The sequence below is a fragment of the Acanthaster planci genome, linkage group LG08, assembly GCF_054643075.1.
Source record: "Acanthaster planci isolate LZ-2023a linkage group LG08, COTS_SCS, whole genome shotgun sequence".
NCBI lineage: Eukaryota > Metazoa > Echinodermata > Asteroidea > Valvatida > Acanthasteridae > Acanthaster > Acanthaster planci.
In genome coordinates this window covers 5,894,023-5,916,474 of record NC_141784.1, presented here as the reverse complement: position 1 = coordinate 5,916,474, position 22,452 = coordinate 5,894,023, and the positions used below count along the sequence as shown (strand labels likewise).

At 43.4% G+C, this 22,452-nt stretch overlaps 2 protein-coding genes across 3 annotated transcripts; one reads left to right on the top strand and one right to left on the bottom strand.

Annotated features, from left to right (window-relative positions):
• Window positions 1-1,857: 1,857 nt before the first annotated feature.
• Window positions 1,858-14,951, bottom strand: LOC110989652 (alpha-1A adrenergic receptor-like). Its single transcript, XM_022254197.2, has one exon. The coding sequence runs from the start codon at window positions 7,014-7,016 to the stop codon at window positions 5,664-5,666; it is 1,353 nt and encodes a 450-aa protein (XP_022109889.2). The 5' UTR covers window positions 7,017-14,951; the 3' UTR covers window positions 1,858-5,663.
• Window positions 14,952-17,202: 2,251 nt separating this feature from the next.
• LOC147798324 (uncharacterized) lies at window positions 17,203-18,873 on the top strand. 2 transcript variants are annotated; one of them, XM_087140157.1, is made up of 3 exons: window positions 17,203-17,791; window positions 18,165-18,257; window positions 18,401-18,873. In XM_087140157.1, exons 1-3 carry the CDS (start codon window positions 17,227-17,229, stop codon window positions 18,640-18,642), a joined length of 900 nt encoding a protein of 299 aa, XP_086996283.1. In that variant the 5' UTR covers window positions 17,203-17,226; the 3' UTR covers window positions 18,643-18,873. The 2 variants fall into 2 exon arrangements, with proteins under 2 accessions (XP_086996283.1, XP_086996282.1); XM_087140156.1 differs by having other exon boundaries at window positions 18,162-18,257.
• Window positions 18,874-22,452: the final 3,579 nt, after the last annotated feature.

The following is a 22,452-nucleotide window of genomic DNA, read 5'->3' as shown; positions in this document are numbered from 1 at the left end:
CGAGCAACTTAGCCAGCGCGATGGTGTGTCGACTTGATTTTTCTTTTTTGGTGTGTATGATAGAGGGAGTGATCGCCCACAGGCTTGCGTGTGTGAGAATAAACCAATGTTGAAAATATAATTTAAAAAATCGATTTATAAATAAATGATTCAAAATCATAATAAACGATGAAGTGTGCTAAAACGGGAAATAATCTCGCTGAATCGATGTGTATGTCAAGAAAAACTGTTTTGCAACTGCATGTGATTGGCTTGTGCGTGTAGGACTCCATTCGATAAAAGAACAGAGAGGTGTGAATGATAGATGACACGTAGGTGCTCCGTCGTTCCAAGCTCATCAAATTACATCTTTTAGTTAGATATCAGTCAACTGTTTCATGATAATTGGTTCCGGCAATTTCAAAAGGGTGGAACAGGAGAAACATTGCAACAAATGTATGGGAGTAAGGGACAATTTCCCACAACCCGAACTCTACACGTTCTCAATAAGTTACGCTCTGATATTTTGGGTGGAGTTGGTTGGAATTAAGGCTACTTTTGTCCTCTTCCTTGATTTGAACTTCCTTTTCGAGTTTACCTGAGATTTAAATTTAAATCCCCGCTGAGAAGAGAGGACAGTGTAATCGAAAGCGGCACAAAGATCCAGTCAGTCTTTGTCATCAGAGACTGTATACTGCCAAACAACCTATATCCTATCGACTACCTGCAGAGGGATACTGTTGGAGTCGTTTATATTTTACTTCCGCGTACGTCAAGAGACGGTTCATCGTCGGTATTTCTCCGTCGACTTCCTGACGAGATGAAATCAACGCGCTCATCAATTCGACTGCAGGGATTGAATTAGATTCGCAAATGCCTGACTCGAAGCTCTTATTAGCTGCACTAAAGCCATGCGCACTACTAAAGGAAAATAGTGTTTCCACTCTGAACTGGTGGGCTCTCTGCATGGCTAATGAAATCATAGGCATCTTGTAACAAGGGAGAAATGTAGAGCCTCACCTTGTGAATATATACACTGGGAGCTCGAATCTAGCTGAAAATAAACAGGGCGACAGGTTAGCTATCATCACACAACGTTGACGATGTTTGCGTTCGCTGCCAACTGCAGAAGATGGACATTTTAACGGGCGTTTCAATGAGGTACAGTTCGACGCAGAGTGGAGGATGAACTGCTAAAATTGTATGAATAACATCTCTTACGTGGAAATATCTTATGTATTGATAATTCCATCTGACTTTCTTTAGGGTTTTCTCCGAAGTTCGAAGGCAGATGGAGAACCCACATAAGCCTAAGTTTAATCCACGTGCTAATTATGCAGATCACAGTTTGAAGACCACTCGAAATCCACAACCCCAATATTTACGCTCCAAACAGTCCCCATTTATTTAAGATAACTGCAAAGGATATATTTTAATCGGGGAAAAACCGCGTCCCTGTTTTTCTTTCTTTAGTTGTGCAAACAGCGCCGCGCCCACTGGATCGCCTTGGGCTCGCTCCGCCGATTCCCACGAGATCTCGCGACTAGGGTGCCTTCCGGTGACATCGTCTACAAGAAAACAATAATTAACTACGATCCATGAGGAAATTCAGCGTCAACGTTTGACCGAGACTTGTTTTTCCTCTAAATTCTTCCTTTTCTGTGTTCTTTATATTTGTGATTCAGCATTTAGGGAATAAAAATTCATTTATGTCACTCGTTCGAGATATACTTCAATTTACCATTGACCTGTAAAATGATTCAGTTCACTGACTCATAATTCTACGCTGGAGTTTAAAATCGTCAACAGTTAAACCCAAGTGTGGGGGCTTGTTATCCATGCAACTTTACTCAAAACATTCAGCACTCACAACAAAAGTATGTTTCGTAGGTTATAGGTACAATTTATACACATTCATGCAGACCAATAAATCATCTAGTTATTGACTGCATCGCTCGTCCATGAAGCCTTTCTAAAATTAGATTAGCATAATGCATAATTGAAAAATTTCTGACATTGGAAACCATCCCCATAACAAACGGAAGCTACTATAGCATATATGCTCTAAAACGCCTTTGTAACGCGGGCAGGACAGAGCTGTCACTCTGACAACAATAAAGAATTTCCTTATATAATAATATTATGTTGCCACGATGGTTGTGCCAAGTACCCCGGGTGTACGTGTTCAAGATTAAATTCGTCAAGTTTCATAGGCATACATCGCATTAGGCGTAAGCCCTTGCATAGATGCCTTTTGGATGTTAGAGCACGGGCCGAACTGTTCAGTACCAGAAATGTATCCACATTTGCACCTGGTAATTCATGGTCCAAGTGAATAAACAAGACTTTATACAGTTACATCTTACAGATGCACCATTTATACACTTCACATTGCCGTTTTTACCAGTCTCAACCGAAAGAAGCTTTGTCCAACCTGTAAAAGCATTTATTTTCACATATTTCAGAAGACATGTTCCGAAGCGCTTCTTATCTTTACGACAACATTGTTATGCATTGTAAAATGACCACAGACACCATTATATAAGCGTTACACGCGATATTGTATACTTTTGGAAACTTCCACTTGTTTCAATAATTTATGTTTATAGTGTAATGCTGTTTCCCGGCCTCCTCATTTTATACAGCATATTCATCATGTTCCACATCAGCAGAACCAACAATCTTCAATCACCACATCCCTCCCCCGTGTACGACAACCTGAATCGATTCTCGGGAGTGTCAAAATGCTAATCACTTTCACGGGACCTCGTGCATTCTCGCCTTCCAAAGAAAAGCCACAGGAGTTACAGCATTCCAACTTTAATCATCATTTTTTCTTCGCTCCCTACTTCTTCCTCTCCGTGCGTTTTTCATCCTTCGTGTAATCATTACACTTCCACTTTCTCACGCCATTACATCCTTTCTCTCGTAAATTCGGCTGCCTATTTCTTTTCATTTTACTTCCTCATACATGTGCATGGCTATCCCTTGTGTCCCAACACATCATCGGTTGTTTACCAAACTGTGCCGAATGTCTCAAGCATCACAGAATAATTATGGGTTATTCAAGCACGGCATCTTTTTTCAGCATCGTCTAATTTTTCGCTCAAAAATCCTTCTCCCAAAGAGTCGCCATGCAGGATATATATTACGGTATACATCATTTGTGTCGAATTTTGGCCAAGTGCTCAAGATAATTCACACAGTGTGGGAACCACGTGAAACAAAATATTCCCTTATTATTAATACAAAAATGGCTTCATACAATATTCCACAAACTAAACACAACCTTGTACTCGCTGGGAAACATTTTAAAAAATGTTGGATTTTAACACCAATATTTAAGCCAATTACACAATTCGTAAAAATGACATATATTCTGGTTTTGTGTTCAGATTAACACTATGAGAGAACTGACAGATCAAACACTCTATACTGAATTTAACTCTCAGTTTCAACCTAAGATTTTTTAACATTTGTGACCCTTTGGGAAAAATTAAACAAACCAGAGTTACTATTTCTCCTTTTTTCTGAGATTCTAGGATTGGTTTACTTTCTTGACGTAATTGGAAACAAAATCAAAATGAAGACGCATATACAGGCACTTCGTGGAATTATTTACATTGCCTCAAGGTTGTTTTTAGAATTACTGCGACGACGATTATTTCAATCACAAGAGATTTGGTTAATTTCTAGACTTTCCTGTCTAGATTTCACAATCACGATTGTCTCGTTCCTGCTTTTTCAATCTGTATAATGGAATATTCACAGGTTTAGGAAGGCCCACATAAGTTGATATTTCATAATCTTACGATTAATTCCAGTTTGTCGCAAAAAAAATGAAAAGCAAGGTCTTGAAATTACATTTCTGTATAAATCAAAAAATGCATGCACATCTTGAAAAAGATAATTTAGAGGTTTTGAACCGTCATATTTTCGGAAATCGTAAATTATATGGGTGCCTGATTTCAAATATAAGGCGAAATCAATGCAATTATTACGGCTAATAACCGGCTCTGTGCTAGGAGACGAAGATGCATCGGCTGACAGCTTCTTCTTCTACTCTCCATGATTTGGTAAAGGCATATAACTAGAAAGTACTAATGGTGAGTTGTAATGCATTCGGTTGGGTCTATATCAATTCACACTTTGATACATAATGTTTCAGGAATAAATATTTCTTCAAGTCTTTATTTTGCAAAGAGGAATGTGTCTTTACAGCAATGAAAGGTTTAGAGGATTTATCATTCCAGGGGTAATTTTAATGACTGCAATCTTTCACAACAATTAATTTCGACTCATGATCTTCCCAATATAGTGCCTACCTATCTACCAATCAGAGAAATGAATGGATTTGTAATAACAAACATCCTTGTAAAACTTGGAAACAGAGTACGCGAAATTCAAAATGGATTACATAAGGATTTAAAACGCCTAAAAACTACGGGTTTTCTCAAAGCAATAATTTGTAAACGTAAAACCTGGGGATGCCATCACGTGTAATACGAGTAGATAATATTAGTGGATATCTCACGAGCATCTCACCGAAAATGTCGGGTTACAAATAATCCCTCAGTCTGCACAATCTATCGGTCTTTATCGTTATTTTACGGGGAGCGAGTAATGAAAAAAGCAGATGAATTGTCTGTGCGGTGGGACTGGCTTCCGTATTGATTTAACTTCAGCCGAACCGACTCAGAGTGCAACTTTCTGTGTAATAACTCACTGGAAATTCATCAACACGAAAACACGTGCCTCATCTTTCAACTGTACACACTGTGACATTATCATTATCGAGGTTGAAAAACAGGTGATCGCTTGTACACTCAGCAACTGACGATACATTTGGTTATGTGCCTAATGAACATTAGATGTCTCAAAATAGACTTGTAGAGAATGAAAATGACAACACCGCATCTTCCAGGCATGGTCAAATAAGCATGGCTGAGGTAAACATCATTGCAGATAATTGTTCGATCAATTGGTGATGACCATGTCATCTGCTTGGATGTGGTATGTTTTGATGTCGATGTCATCCGTTGACTTGCATGATATCTGTCAACACAAATCACGAGATGACTACAGTTGGGAAATGTTCAACTGCCACAGCCGATTCACTATCCGTTGCAACGCCGTTAATGTTTAAGCTGAAATTGTTCTTTAATTGCTTTATTTTGTCGTTATTCAACATTTCAAATGGAACTTATTACTCATCAATATGCCCGCTACACTGTCGACATATAAACTCACCAATTATTTCTTATTCTTAAAGATCATAGTTTTGATGGAAAGTTTTCATATTAATGTCACATTTATTTTTATGTTTTTTCATCTACACCACTAAACGAAATGAGAGCGTCTAACGTGGCCAATTTCCATCATATGCCGTTTTATCTTTATTTATTGTGGCTACACAAAAATAAGCCTGTCAAATAGAACAGTATAAGTTCTGTAGACAGACAGAGATAATGGTGACCCAACACTATACCCCGTTTCTTGCCCTTTTAAAGAGATCAAATACGATTCTTAACCATGAAGAATGTAGAATAAAAGTGTCGTACCTCAGGAACAAAGTAGACTACAATCATGAATCTTAACGTTAAAAAGCCACCTTAGAAAAACACAGACGCTGGAGATTGTATGGGGGAAGTTACGTCCCAATTTGAAAAACTCAGAGAGAAACGCTAAAATGACGAAGCTGACAGTGACAAACGGGCTTGATGACAACTTTCCGGAATGGACAATCTCTTCAGGTTGATACGCTCACAGTTCTTGCTATCACTGTTACTCCTGTCCATGTAGGTGTCACTCTCCACGTTCAGACGGTCCATGGTGGCAATCGAAGGCCTTTTCAAGTCATTGTCCCTGACGCCAGGCTTGGTCTTGGTACCCCACGACATCGCGGTGTTGATCACACTACGGAACGGGTCGGTGAGTAGCCCGTACACAAACGGGTTGACTGCTGCATGGATGTACATACAGATCTGCATGGCCACCCATAGACCGTGCACGGGATCTGAACTGAGGAAGGATCCTACTAACATGACGCTGACAACTGGAAGCCAGAACAGAAGATACGCCACGAAGACCAGGAAGAGAGACTTACCCAATCGGAGCTCCTCTGGTCTCATGTTGGCAATGACGGACGTGTAAGAGACTATAGACAGGCGCTTCTCAGAGCGGGAAGCCTGTATGATGCCCGAGTCCGAACCCCGTGGAGATCTGACAGGGAGAGGTAGGAACTCCACGTCTCGTAGAGAACAACGACTTCTCCGTGTCTCCCCGGACTCCGCTACTACGCTCTCTGTCAAGATGGTGGATGCGCGGAACAAGGCGTGTGCTGTGTTCTTGACTCGTTTGGAGCTATTCCGCACCGTGGCACAAATCCGGGCGTAGCAGAAAATCATGAGGACGGACGGTATGATGGTGGAGAACAGGACGAAGAAAACGACGTAAGAACGGCTGCTCGGCAGATCCAAAAAGCAGCTAGGCAGACCCACGCAGGCACGATACCTACCCCAGCCAACGATGGGCGGCGCACTGAATATAGCAGACAACGGCCATATCATGACATTGATACGAACCGTGCGTTTACGTAACACCTTTACAATTTCACTTCTGGCCCGGGATATTACGAAGTATCTATAGATGGCTATATTGAGCAAGATCACGACAATGACAGTGCACGCCCAGAGTGTTAAGAAAGCGACTAGAACGCAGGCGACATCACCGAATATCCAGGAGCCTTTGATCTCGCTAACCAGCGAAAAAGGCAAGCTGACACAGCAGCACAGATCAGCAAAGGCCAAGTTGATCAGGTTGACGTTAGATGCACTACGCATCTTGGGACGAATATAGACAATCACAATGACCATGATATTACCAATGAGTGCCAAGACAAGCACTACTCCGTACAAGAAGGAAATGGCAACTGCGACCCCTAAGGAGTTTTCTCGCACATCGCAGCCCTCAGTCAAGTTGGTGTACTCCTGCTCAATATCCATGGTCTCGGTATTCCAGCTCTCTACAGTCTCCATTGGGCCTATATCTCACTTAGTGTTCCCTGATGTTTGGTATCATTCCACCATCACAAGATGCCGTTGTTTCATGATGAGTTCAAGGTTTGTGCAGTCTGCAATCATGTCTCTCCGAGCGCAATGGTTAATCCATACACCTGTTCTCCAGCGTAGCGAATTGGAATTCTCATTTCCGCGTCGCCTTGTGAGCTTTCCACATCAGGAGCTCCTGACACTAACAAACGAAATGGGCCCAAATCTTGACAATCTCTTTAAGCCATACCAGCCTATGGTGCGAGCGACGGAGTCTGCAGCTGGCTGTGTGGAGCGACACAAGGGGAGACGGGTGCATGACCGTTTCGCAGCGTAGTGATAACGCGCGCATCAGTCAACCGTGATGGCGATTGTGCCGTGTCGTGTCTTCATTCGTCCGCTGGGGATAATAACGACGGCGGTAAGTGTGGGTGGGATGTTGAGCAGCAGCGTGGAACAAAGAGCTGACACGTGCGCTACCGCAGAACACGACTTGCTCCAATCCTGTGGCATTGTTCTCTTTGGTAATACAAACCGGTTCACTTGGGACAGGGCGCCTGATCAGTGGAATAGATTCGCCGAATAATTACAAATTTTCCTCGCTTCACTTTGTCAGAATACGGTGACGCTGTACGGTAGCCATTTGGACGTTTTGAGCCATATATTTAACTGGATTTCACTGAAACGAAGTCGCCAAATCGGCAGTAACAAACATGGGAAATGTTCGCTATAACCAGTATAATCATTATAATGTCTGGCTGCAGTGGACAAACAAAAATACTCGCTGAACAATATTTAATACTTTCCGACCGATGATGGTATACGGAGATATAAGCTGCAGGGACTTAAACAATATCTTTTGCTTTTATCATTGGATGGTTTGGTAACTCTCTTTTTCATACGAAATATTTATTTACCGTTTTTGTTCATAGTACAGACAAAAACGACGAGACGCCATTCTGAGGTGCCATTGACACTCACGCAGCTGTCTCAGCCTGAGGGTACGCGCGTACTTCGGCAATTGACTACTGTTTATTGGTCAAGGAGGAATTTCGCGCGCGCGCACCGCCTGCGTGCAAACTGAACAAGTTCTAATTCACTGCAGCGAAAAATGTGAATGGGTACATCGATAATATTGGCTAGACGTGAGTAGCAAAGACTGCTACAGTACCTAGACAGGCTGTTATACGCTGGTTCTTCTATTTGCGTTGAAGCCATGTCTGTTCCCTAAAACTCTGAGTGGTTTACTTCATGCACAATGCAGAATGACCAACAGCACATGCCAAAACTAAGCGCGTCTGGGGTCATTCAGGAATAGTTTGTCTTATAAGCTTAGCCACATCAAGATCAAGAATATCAATTATCTTACACTTAAATATTGACAAAAAAACTGGAAGTAACAAATGACAGTGCGCATGCGTCGTGAAGAAACGAAGGTGGCCATGATAAAAAGGTGGATTTTTCGTCAGGGCGCCTGCCTCACCCTCCATCCAAGGGCGTCAATCTGGTTTGGAAAGTGGGGGGGGGGGGACAATATTATTGATATAGTAAGTATCCCCCCTCCACGTCAAAAAAGTGGGGGTCATGTCCCCCCTTTCACCACCGATTGTCGTCCGTGCCTCCATCACGCATGCGCGAAAGTTACAAGTTGTGTATAAAAAAACCTGGTCGTGGCACAAGCAACTTCTTCGACGACTTCTCGAATGGTCTAGCATCGCGCAAAATGTAGCAGTGAGCGTATCGTGGTAACTTCTGCTCCCACTGCAAAGGCGAGGAATGTTATCGGGTCGAGCAGTTCCGGCCGTGTGCGATCCGGGTGATTAGTCACGTCGAATGGCTTATACGAAATACTCGTCCATTAATCAAGGCCGGGCCTAGACACGACGGGCTCCCCCCCCCCCCATGGCGCTCGCTGGAAAATCAGCTTTTAAACTTTGATATAAATAAAACATGAACTGTCGTTAATTCCGATGTCTTTTATAGATACTTCCACACTAAACACCAGCAATTGAGTATGCATGGTAGTTCGTATCTGTCGTGTGCGGCAGACCCTTCCATGTAATTCGTGAGAATTATCTGTGGATACCTAGACGATATTTGATTATGATGTAGAGAGGGAAACCGTAATTAAAGTGTTCTTAATATATTTTAATTTATAGTAAGCTGTAGCTCAGTGGTGGTTTGGAACATATTAGGTAGCGGTATGTTTGCTAAGCTCTAAATATAAACCACCTTAGCGGCAGCATCCTTTACATAAGTATAAAGCGGATTATTATGTACACCCTTCATTTTCAAGGTTTCAATGTGAGAAAATAAAAGGAGTTAACTATAATTGTTCAAAGTGGAGCACTTTTTAAGAAGGGTTGAGATAGAATTTTCTGACAAATTCAGCACCTCGCGAGGAGGTAAGCTTAATAAGGACCTAATTGGCTCAATGCAACACCACAGGAGAAAGGTCAACTTAAAGAGGTATGTTACCTTCCAGTAGATTATTTATGAGGGCTAATCGTGCGCGCAATTTCAGGAAAGAAGGCCCTCGGTGGATTTTCGTGGTCAGTGTGATTTTGACTGCATGACCCATGTATTGAACTCAAACTAGCTCCTTTTTACTTGTTTGAGTCATGGCAGATGTGACGTCACATAACGGACACCGCCATTTTCGTTAAGCCTTCTGTGCACTTGTAAATTTCATGCAACTGCGCATGCGTGGAGCAACCCTGTCTCGTAAATGGCTGTGCGACATGTCACTTTGTAGGATGAAATGCAGCGGATAGCGACGACGGTGGAGGTTTCAAATATTCCCGTACCATGATTAAGGCAGAATTACCAGCGCAGTACCTTTAAATCCTCGACATGATTGGAATGACCATTAGGCTGCGTTAACCGTAAATGTTGTTTTCTTTTCAATTAAAGATATTTGGAGACTAATGGCATCTCACGGAGAGACAGCATGACTCATATCGTTAGGCCATCAAGTGGTAGTCCCCTATGTGCCTATTTATCGCCTTTAGTTCCTGCGCTTCCAAGACCTAATGGGCTCGTGTCATGCGCTGGTGCCTGCAAAATCTTCTTGCCACATTGCGTTACCCAGGAACTTACCATTGCGACTGTCCACAGGGAAAGGACAGGGGGGTAAAAAAAACATCTAGATGATGTCTCGCGGCACGGCGAATACGTAGGCAATCAAATCCCGCGGAGTATGATTTTGGGAGCGAAGAAAAAATGCGTGCAATTACCTGGAGAGCTTGCAGCCAAATTTGCACAGTGCGATACTCCAGGTTGCAGATGTGGTAAATTAACGGGATAGGAGACGAAGCGCACTGAGGGAATCTGAACACACAACTGCAGAAGTCTGGTGATAAGGGGGTCCTTCTCGACTTGGAAACCGGGAAATTTGTCTCTGGGAGCGTTTGATTTATTTCATTCAAGTATCATTCTTTTCCTCTAAAATGAGACATGTCATGTGATAAACATAAATTATTGACGGCACGTATTTTGAAAAGCACCCAAAGGCGATGCACGATCCAGACGAAAAAGAATACCAAAGATGGCGACTGATTTGTCACGTCTGTCGATGGGAGATTTTCAGTAGGGAATTTAAAACTTAAAGACAGCAGGGATTTCTGAGGATGGAGAATGTGCGTCTTTATAAAAGGCTGAAGAGACAAACAGTATGTTTTGGGAAACGCATTCAGTTTTTGTGAAAATTTTAGTCAGAAAATGAGTTAAGATGACGTCACGGCGAACTGGAGTTATCGATCTGAGAAACAGTGCCACGGTATTATTAAGGTTACCAACCTTTTCAAGGCATTATCAAGGCCTTAGTAGGTACGCAGGCAGCTGAAGACATCCTTATGAAAATAGACTCTAATTTTCATTTCTACGGGATTGCACTTCACAGTTTTTCAGTGGTTCCACACCATGAGAAAAGGAATGGCTACCGACTACCAAGTGCAAAGAGACTATAAGGATTTTTTCCGTGTATAGTCTCGGTGTCGTGACAATTTTACATAGTACATCGTAATTTTATGGTTCATGGAAGGTTGAAGCATGAAAAATATTGCGCCACTTTGTGATATAAGCAAACCTCAAGCGCAAAATGTTCTGCTCAGAGGTTTCAATTACAAAAACCAAAGTCAGAAAGTTGGGCCTAGATCACATTGAGTATAGGAAGTTCCCAAACTATGAACCAGGATATATTAGGTTTTCTGGTCTGGGATTTTGCACGCTGCTACACGCCTACCGATACTGCCTCTGACATTTCATTATACAAGCACATGCTTTATAGGGTAACTCGTCTTTCAAAAGCTGAAGAATGATTTGACCTTTGGTAGACTGTTCGCTCATTGGAGATTACGCAAGCACAAACGCCAAGTAATGAGACTCAATTTAGACAAGCCAATTCTACCCCAATTAGTCTTGGACTGCAGTAATCCACGAGCCGCATTAAAGAAAATCTCATTTAAGATCTGTCACTCAACCTACAGGTCGACGCCATCACTGCGTGGGTCATCACTACCGACGCCCCCTCACTAATCGCAAGAGCTGTAAAATCCTGAAAACACACCCGAGTATGGCGCGCAAAGTTAACATTTAATCGAGTATGCAGATATTTCTATTCTTAAAAGAGATATCTCTGTTAAAGATAGAGATATCTCTACTAGGAATAGAGATGTCTCTATTAGAGTTATCTGTATTGTTAATGGAGATATCTCTTTGTATGTCCTGTTATAATAGAGATATTTCTATTAGGAATAGAGATATCTCTTTTATATGTCCTGTTATAATAGAGATATCTCTATTAGGAATAGAGATATCTCTTTTGTATGTCCTGTTATAATAGAGATATCTCTATTAGGAATAGAGATATCTCTTTTATATGTCCTGTTATAATAGAGATATCTCTATTGTGTTTCCAGTCCCGCACACTGGGTCAATAGAAAGGTCATTGTAACGTAACATACAAAATTTAACAGGGCAGAGGGTTGTGTAACGTTTCCAAATGTAAACAACCACGAGAGTACAAGTACTGAGACACGATCAAAGCCCCTCAAGATAATAGACAACACAAAACGTCGAGAGCAACCCGCTGAACTCGGAAGCGGAAACTTAATAGAGATATTTCTATTCTCTATTAGGTATAGAGATATCTCTATTAGGAATAGGGGTATCTTTATTATCTCTATTCTGCGATTAAATGTTAACTACGCACGCCATACCCGAGAGACTCTGCGATCTAAAATAGCAGCTAATTTTGATAGTGGCATGGAATCCCGAGTAATCGTCAAACCTCATTATAGAAACAGGGACTTTAAAGGCGTGCTTTGGTGTACGTAATTTCCATAATTAAATGATCAGATCAAATTTAACTTTTGGATGAATTGTTTCATTTTTTAAGCGTAAACAACGCGTAATAAGTGTTGCACGTTTGTGTTACCTAAGACCTTTTCTCAATCATGCTTGTTTGATGACACAAGCCTACGACCTTCTCCCAGCACAGACCTCTCAAACTATATACTCGACTACTGAGCATTCCAGTATGAGCAGGGGATACAAGAGATATTTATAGTTGATGACAAAGACATGTGAAGATCTTTTTTTTTTCTTTTTCTTTTTTTTTTTTGTAAAGGTCTTGCTTACAGTAAGCTTCGGCAACACTACTCACAAGCCATGAGCACACACTAAGACAGTAAAATCCCCGACGCCGCGTTTGTAAACGATCGACGATATTCATGTAGTTGTGTTTTACTATACCACCGAGGACCCGGCATTGTGTTTTCTACAGTTCCCGCAATAGGAAAAGCACAGGCACTGCCGAGGACACGAGACTGACCAACGAAGACATAAAAACATCGTTTGTTCCGTCTGTGTACTCTCCTCAGTGGTGGACTTCAATATGAAAACTGTAACTAAACACCTGTAGGCAAAATAAAGTATGATATAAAAAAAAACTGGGTTGGCCAAAGTTGAGTTTGGATCTTGCTATTTTATTAAACAAGTCCAGAAAGGCACCGAAGACTCTAAAACCTCATCACGGCCACCTTCTCAAATGTACAAATAAGTCCATACATCTCGTATGGTTAATAAAAAGGATCATAAAACAGCCCAAAAATAGCCACAATAGTTCGCATGTGACAGCAGTTGTTGGGTAGATTCAAGGCAAAAAACTTATCTTACAGTCTCTGTAATGGAAGGCATATTTCATGACGTCCGCAGAGTTTGTTGATGATTTGCAATATACAAACGAATCAGCGCCATATGAAGCATGAAGAAGGCTCTGCGTTCTAAACATCCGTGATGATGATAGATGCTTGGTCAAAAGACCCGTGACCAAAATAGGTCGTGTCAAGTGACGTCAGACGCAAAACAAGTCGAGTTCACGCCGGAGCGATGGGCGCGCTGTGGTCTCTTCCGCTTCCCCGGGTAATAAAGTGAAACATCCCGAGGCTTATTGTGAAACTGAAACATTGAAGAAAATCATTTCCATGAAAACAGACTTCCGAGCTTTGCAAGGATAATCAGTGATAAGCGATACGACCTTGTGCGGCTCCACAAATACCCTAGAAGGAATTGGTAACAGAACCTGGTTCTTAAGTACGGGAAACCCAATATACGGCGAACGCCAGGTCGCACCGCACTTTGCCGTCGATATTCCGGCTTGGATTTCATATGCTTTTCTTCGCGCCAAATTGTCGGTCAATTCTGTTGTGTGGATTTTGATTCAACTCGAAACACGCCTGTTTCCCGCCGGCCAGTGCTAAATTAAGTGTCTCAGTATTATTTTGCACAGAGAGGCAGGCCTACTTTCTACAGGATCTGGTTAAAATAACTGCTTCTTTGCTGAAAAGATGTCCATGTATGTAGGCTGAAGGCCGGCACTTCTTTCTATTTCGACCGTTCCGAGCTGGGGTTTAATGAAAGATTCAAATCATGTGTTGATCGTGTGTCCTCCCTCTGTTTGAATAGTCATGAATCTTTTATTCCGTGAACATGTTTGTGTTCCTGTCTGCTCGGCTGATATGTGCCTTTCGCTCCAGTGGGTGTGTTTCTGTATACAGTCAGGGGGTCAGTCACGATGTTTGCTTGCCCATCTGTTAGGTTCATGTCTATATACTGCGGTCTTCTTCGATCTGTCGTGCACATATATATGAGCCCGTTGATGACGGACACGAATTTACACAGACGTTTTTCGATTTCTTTTTTCAGAGAGATTTATAAAGCGATATATGTTTGATATGGCTGGTGTCTAATCTAAGAGTTTATGTATTCCCGATTGGCCTGTGTACTTTCAATGGCTGACTGAACTCACATGAAGCTGAACACGTTTTCGGGTAGGCCTATTTGTCTTACAAACAAGTTTATTTGGCCTACAGAAATCCTTACGTCTGAAAAATGTCTCAGGGTTTTTATGACTCACGTGTTATGAATGGAATTCTAAATGTAGTTTCACGAACATGGCGATCTTTTTCAAATGATCGCAAAACTCTACTCATGCATGCGTACCGTCTGTGTGATGACGCCAAGGTTCTGTTGAACGTCCACTCGACAGAAATATGTTACTCTTAAAGATTGCTTATTCTCAAGCAAAGGATGAATTTCTTATTTATACTTTGAAAACATATCGTGCTTAGCTTAAGTTTGGTAGACCGATTTCAGAGTTGGTTGATCATGATCAAGTAAACAACTGCGTTTTCAGGGAATCAAAGAATCTTTGCAATAGTTTCAAAGGCAGGTTGGTTCTTCTACTAGCGTTGTCATAAACTAAGGCAGCTCGTTTGCTCAGTTCAAAGCACACGGGTGGTTCGGTTTGTGCGTTATTTACATGTACATTGGTGCACACACACCAATGCTGCGGTTGCAAGTCGCTCCGGACACACCCTTCCACGTACATGTACATTGTACAGGTATGTGAACCACGCATGTACTTGTGAAAGGTGCAGACGGAGCTCTTCTATGTATTAACACAGTCACGAATCGAGGTCGGATTGTAAATCGAGGACGTCCTCAGTTCGCAATAAGGTGAAATTTGAGGCCGCAGTGAGCATTTATGAGGGTCAGCGAAATTTCAAGGCATTTGGAAGCCGTCCTCGGTGTACGCATTTAACACGCCGGGTGTTTAAAAACACCCGCTCGAAATGGACAGTTTCGGCGCATCCCTGGATGGAATAGCGCCCTCCCTAGCTCTCTTGCTACCCTGTCCGATCCGCATTGGTGAGCACAATAAACGTCGCCAAGTGCCGGGGACGCATAACCCCCAACAAATATAAAAGCCTCCAAACTGTCGAAAAGCATCATAGCGTCACCTTGCCATCACGCCTGTGGACTTCTGTAGCCGTTCTGAGATGTAGGTGTTCTTCTAGTGGAAAAATATGGTGAGTAAAAAACGATTTCATTTGAAGTAGAATGTTGAGCATGAACCAGACCCCATCTTGGTACGGTTTACTACATCATTAAATACATGGGCCCCCAGTTGCTGGCTATAGTAACCATGCTATTAGTTTAGAGCGTGGTTAAAGTTGGGTTGCTCCCCACCCCCCCCCCCCCCCAATTTTGTCGATAGGCTAATGTAGATCTTGCACCGCTGTTCGAGTGAATGTGCCAGTGGAATAGGTATACGTATGCAGTCCGAAAAGCTCAATCACATAATCCAGTTGAACAGGTTCCTTCAACACATTTTTCCAGCCGCAAGTGAAGACTTTTCTGTCGTCCATATGTGGTGGTTCTAGGCCTAATTGTGTTTAAAGTGTTAGTTCAGGGTGAGGGTTTTTGGGTGGATGTGGGCTCTTGGGAGCCCCGAGACCTGTCCCCCCCCCCCCCACCACCCACCACCACCACCAGTCCCATACCAAATTAAAAAGAAGACAAGCGGCTTAACGAAAATAATGTTCAATTTGTTTTTCTTGCCAGCTGACCTGCTCACCATAAGTGGAGACGTTTGGACAGTATGGCTGATTCGTCCCACCGGTTCCAGCAGTAGGGCCTACGTCATCTGTTGCTCCAAGTGATGACACGTCTGACGTCCAGCAGAACTGTGGTGTGACCGTAATGCAAACCAGTAATGAGGTTGGCTGCAGGAAATGGGACAAGAAACACTTCTGCTTTTACTGCGATGTACCCCAGGCCAAGCTCCCCCGTCATCTCCAGTCATGTCACAAGGAAGAAAGAGAAGTCATCGAGATCGCCGGTGAGCCCAACGCTGGTGTGCGTAAGAAACTTCTGTTGAAAATTCGCAATATAGGCAATCACAGGCACAATTGTCAGGTTCTTCGTGAAGGTCGTGGTGTGCTCGTTGTCGGGTACAGGCCAAATTGCAAGGTATCTCCCGATGCGTATGGACCATGCGTATATTGTTACGGCTATTATGTGCGTACCGATTTGTGGCGACACGTGTGCCCTTTGAAGCCAGCACCCACTCCACAGACTGACAGCACCGGTAAGAGGGCTCGTGTGGGTGGACGGGTCGCTCACAAGAGTGATTTGTTGAAACCTCCTCCTGTTGGCGTGTCGTTCCAGTTACACCAGGTTCTTAGTCCAATGAAGAGAGATGATGTGGCTTTGGTAGTCAAGAATGACACGTTGATTGTTGAATTGGCCAAGCGTGAATACATGAAACTAGGGCACGATGTAGATCAGCATGGCTACATCCGTAACAGGGTGCGTGAATTGGGTCGACTCGTCCTACAACTCCGAAAGAACACCCAGCAACCAAATGCATCACTCGAATCATTTGTCCATCCGCACCACCTGTCTGATATTGTGAAGGCCGTCCACGATATTGCCGGCTTCAGGGAAGACAAACAGTTGTACGATGTTCCGTCACTAGCGCTGAAGATTGGTTATTCCGTCAAGAAGTGTGCACTCGTCTTGAAAGGAAGTGCCCTAGAGTCCGGCCAAAAACACAAAGCGGAGCGTGCGGAAGAGTTTCTGCAGTTGTGTGAATTGAACTGGCGAGACCTTGTGTCCACACACGCACACAGAACGCTGTACCAAGGAAAACGCAACAAAGTCACCATTCTCCCGACAAATGCCGATGTAGTCCACCTGTCGTCGTTCCTTCATGAAGCTGGCAACCGGGAACTTCAACTCCTGCAGGGTGCTCGGGGCAGACAAATCAGGCCAGTTTGGCAGAAATTGAATGAGGTCAGTCTGTGCCACCTCATCATGTTCAAACCGAAGAAGGCAGGGGGAGGTTTCAAAAATGAAACTTGACGATTTCCACAAGCACAGCACCGCCAAACTGGAGGGGGAATGCCTGTTGAGTGATTTAGAGCGCCAGCTGTGCAAGATGTTCCGTGTTGTCGAAATAGTCGGCAAGAGAGGCAGAACTGTTCCCGTGCTCCTAAGCAATGAGGCAGTAGCGTGGTTGAGTGCCCTTGTCGCCAAGAGACATGAAGCTGGAGTAGCCCAAGACAACAACTTCTTGTTCGCACGGTGTTGTTATGGCGGGAGAGGCCACATACGAGGGAGTGACTGTTTAAGGGCATATGCAGATAAGGCTGGCCTTGACAATGCATCCAGCATCCGGTCCACCAAACTCCGTAAACATGTAGCAACTGCATCGCAAATTCTTGCATTAAAGGAACATCAGCTTGAAACTCTAGCCAACTTCATGGGCCACGATCTGCGGGTACATCGCGAATACTACCAATTGCCAGATACTGTACAGCGGGTCACCAAACTGTCCAGACTTTTCCTGAGTTTGGAGAGGGGCAACCTGTCTTCCCAGCAGGGCAAATCCTTGGATGATCTGCATGTAACTGGAGGTAAGGGCACCTTGTACTCAAACCATGTTTCCCATGTTCCGTCTACCCAACGCTTGGCTTCGAACCAAGTCAACCCAACCCAGACTCCCATTTTGTAGGGCATCGTACTGGGCCAGAAAGAATACCTCTCTTCCTATTAAATTTCCCCCCCCCCCCCCCCGGAAGAACAGACCAGTACAAAGAAAGACGGGGGACAAAAAATCCCCCCCATAAATGTATCTTGCGTCAAGAACTCCCAAAATAATGTTCCATTTTGGCCGTCCATCCCATCCCCCCCCCCCCATATCTCAACACCAAGCAGAGACTGCCAGACACCCGTGCATGTATGTGTGCTTTAACTGATTGATCTCAATTTCGGGTTTACTCTCAGAAGGCTTCACCAGTGAAGAGGACAGCAGCGAGAGTGGGGACAGCAGTGACAGCAGTGACAGCAGTGAAGACTCCTGCGATGGATCCGTCAAAAACGGTAAGATTTGGTCTGTCTGTCTGTCTGTCTGTCTGTCTGTCTGTCTGTCTGTCTGTCTGTCACTCTGTCTGTCACTCTGTGAGGCTGTCTGCTGAGGTGTCACCTACATTTCTAATGTCCTTTTCTTGCCTCTACATTAATAGGACAGCTTCCTGGTGTTGCTGCTGCATCTCGAACAAGGGAACCCTCTCCGCCATCGAGACGAGTGAAGCGGCGTCCCTGGACTACAGCGGAGAAGACAGACGTCCAAGAAGGCCTGCGCAAATTCTTCCAGTTGAGGAAAGTTCCTGGCAAGCTGGACATCGAAGCAGCTTGCACTGTGGCACTGCAGACCCGTACTTGGAGAAACATCAAAGACTTTTGTCGTAACACTATGAAGTTGTAGGCAAGTTCAGCTAGGATACGCCACACCAGCCATTCCCTCGAGACATTATACCACATTGATGCAGAACCCTATAGTGGTAGGCCAATAATGCACTCAAATTTTAGCGGCCAAAACAACCAAAAACTTGTGAGTGTTGTCCTCGGTGTTATAGGCTGCACTCACATGGACGAGAAGTCCTCCGTCTGATAGTTTGGAAAGTATGCCCTCCATTTGCAGTGTCTACATGTATACGTGTACATGTACAGTCATACGAACTTGCGAATTGCACGCACGTGCGCAATACACAATCTCTCCTATGCATCGTTCATTTCTGCATATTATCATTACGTGCGGAAGGTAAGTACGCACCAACGCATCCCCCACACCTAATCTGATAAATCGCTTGGACACTGAACGCATACTTCAGCAACCATCAACCTTGCTCGCGATTATTTTGCGTTCTGATTTTGAAACGATTCCATTCCCTGTCACTTCAGAGAATGCATCCGCAAAATACATGCCCACCATATAGTCCATCATGTCTGTAAATTTAATCATTGCCTGCGACCCTGTGCATCTGTTCCAGAATTTGTACGCATTCTTGCATCTTTTTGCTCAATGTATGCATTGATTTAACAGCCGCGGTCGACCAAAGATGAGAAGAGCACAAGATGATATTTATAACAAGGACAATTTTAGGTCCCAAGTCTTTGTTTTCCATTATTGATAATACAAGGTAACTATAGTAACAAGGTAATTTGCAAAGTTCCACAGACGTCGTTATAACACTACTGTGATTTTTTCCATTCAGTTGGTAGGTTATTCGAAGACAGACCATAAACAGGTACACTATCGTCAGGATTACTTATAACCTTCTCAAAGGAAACTCCATTTAGTTGAATTCTGGGGCCAAGTTCGAGCGACGACTATTGCCAACATAATTTTGCCTGGCACCAAGGATAAATAGGGCCTACATGTGTTTTGCACAGGTTAGAAAATCGACCAGTAGTGGACAAAATGGGCCTTGCTCGAACTAGAACTTACCAATGGATAGGCACCAAGATACGCACGGTTCACGTGGGTACTATGCTACGCTACACGGGGCATGGACAGCCCTGCGATTCGACCTAACGACATCACCGTGATTTGAAGCTGGGATGGTTCTGAACATTACCACCCTGCAAGGGTGGCTATCTTCAGCGAGATCAATGCTCGTTGAGAAGAGATCGCGGGTCCGTATCGAGTGGTCATCTATATCCATTGGTCAACCGTGACAGAAGCGCGGGCTGTTACGAAAGAGGGTGCTGGAGTACAAGCGGACTAAAAAGGTTCGCGTTAAAATAAGATACTTGACTTTGTCTCACTGTGGCATCAATACTCAGGAATGTGCCTGACACAAAATCTTCGAATACCTGTTACAATTTTAAATTTTTTTCCAAAATTTCCTGTCATTCGCTTACACGGTACTGTGTTGCACACGCATATCTTGGTTGTGTTTCATTGGACTGTACACGATAGTGTGGTTACAAGAGTAAATGAGTGTACACAAACGTGGTTGGAACATTCCAGTAAAGATCATTATAAGGTGTGCATAAAACAGAATCGTGTACGCAATTGTTATATGAAAGGGGTGCCGGATATAGGACTCTGGAAGAACATGGCGTCAGTAACGAAGCACAAGAGACGTATCCAAGCAGATTTTGTGCTGAAGTATTATCCATATAGGTCAAGAATTTCAGCGGAGGTTATTTCAAGTGGATGAAAGTTTTGTTGGAGTGGTGTCTAAAACAATACGAAGGTGGAAATTAAAAGATCCTGCAATTTAGAAATATAACGTATAGGAATTATTCACGAGTTCAACTAGGTAGTATTTCCATTTTTGCATTTCGCCAAGGTTAACAGCATAATACACACCCCTCAAATGTTTAAAGGTATGAAACCACGGGATAGGGAAAACCGAACGGTTTTAACTAGTTTCCCAGTTTAACTAGTCCCGTGACTGCAGATGCAATCAGCGGATAACCTCAACTTGTGATTTTTTAGATTTCTAGAGTTGAAATTGGGATTTTTTTAGATTTCGAGAGTTGCCCTTATTTCCAGTGTTTCTAGGTTTGAGTGCAACTTCTATGATCTTTATCAGCTCACACTTTTATTGTTGGGGTCTGCTGTAATTTAAGGCATCCACTTCCAGAAAAAAAAAGTGCCTCCGATTTCTTTAATACACACAAAATACATGAAGGGCTTCACAGATGGCATCTGCTAAAGCCAAGATTCCAAACAAAAAGGAGGGATATGAAGGAACGGACCACATGGCCGGTACATTAGCGTCAGTGACAGACTTCTCAACACACATCATCTTAATTTCGTGCATCCGCGAGGGCCGGCTTGGCGCGTGGTATATACATTACAACGCAGATGGAATTATGATATCAATATTCCTCTCTGCCTCGGCCGATCGGATTTCCGGGCCGATGATTAATGCGGCATGTGATACCTACTACGCATTGCATTCGATTAGTCCTCGTCGTTGACCTGCATTGTGTATGTTGGTCAGAACCTCCAACTTTACCTGCGGGTTTTTTTAATCCAGGGTGGCTGACCCCTTTCACAGAGGTTTTTGTTAATAAAGAAAGACTTTTTGGACGCAGGTCGAAAATCAGTTTAAACATTGGTGTCCACATGAGACAGCAATGAATCTGCCGGGTTAATGCAGTGTTACAGAACTGCACAAACCGGTGATAGTGGCAGACTCAATCATTCGGGAAAGGGGAGGGAACTGGAACTGAGAGTCAACGATGTGATTTCATGAACAGTACCTCCCAAAACATTCTCTGCAAGCCTTGTTGAAAGCCGCCGCACTTTGATTCTGGCCAAGAAAATGAACCGAGAAAAGAACACCTGCACGCAAACAACTTGTTCGAAAAAACAAAATTAATAACGGTGGGGTCAAGAAGGGGTGGGGTCGTGTCGTTTGGGTGTCTTAGCGTCTTACACAAAGACTACAGGGTAGTTAAGGAAATATTGAAAAGGAATAAAGCCCCCCCCCATCTCCAGCACCGTAGCGCCGGCGTTATGGAACTAATGCAAAAGTTGGGATTTGAAAAGAAGTTGTTTTCAGCACTGGTCTCAGTTAATAGTCGCCACGATATGACTGAGCGGGAAATCCGTCAGCAACATCATTAGAATGACGGGATTTTTCAGCTGTCACATTGCCTTCATGTCAGTCATAGCAGTGGTATGAACACAGTCATACAAACAAGAAAATGTATGCCTTTCGATAACTATTCTCAATATAACACACTTGAAATGTAGTGTTTACCCGCAAATCACAAACTCTGCCTACATGTACAAGATACTAAGTTTGATTTGCATATGAAATTCAGATTCGTTCATTTATTAATGAAGGCGTTGGCTTTACTGCTCGGCACGGCCATCGCTAGCACTAATGCACTTTCTTTATCCAAGTTTCTCTTATTGCGTTCTCCAAGGAGCCCAAATCTGCCCTATCCTTCTCGCTGCTCCCCACTCCTGTTTCGCCTCGACATATCCTCGGGGCCATTACGATAAGATTTATCAGAATTGATATCGATCGTGCAAGTGGCCCCTGGGGGAGCTAGCCAGGACTGAGGCGAACTGGATCGCCGCGACACTTCCGGGAGTCTCCCGCGGCCATCGATCCTGAAAGCTCCCTGTCCGTCGCTGAATGCTTCGTCTTGTAAATCTATCCCCGTAGGAGGGCGGCCACAAAGACGCTGACTTGTCCACGCGCGTTTCATAAATTATTAAGTATGCAATGGTCAAGTTATGTAGAATGCAAAACTTAAAACCTTC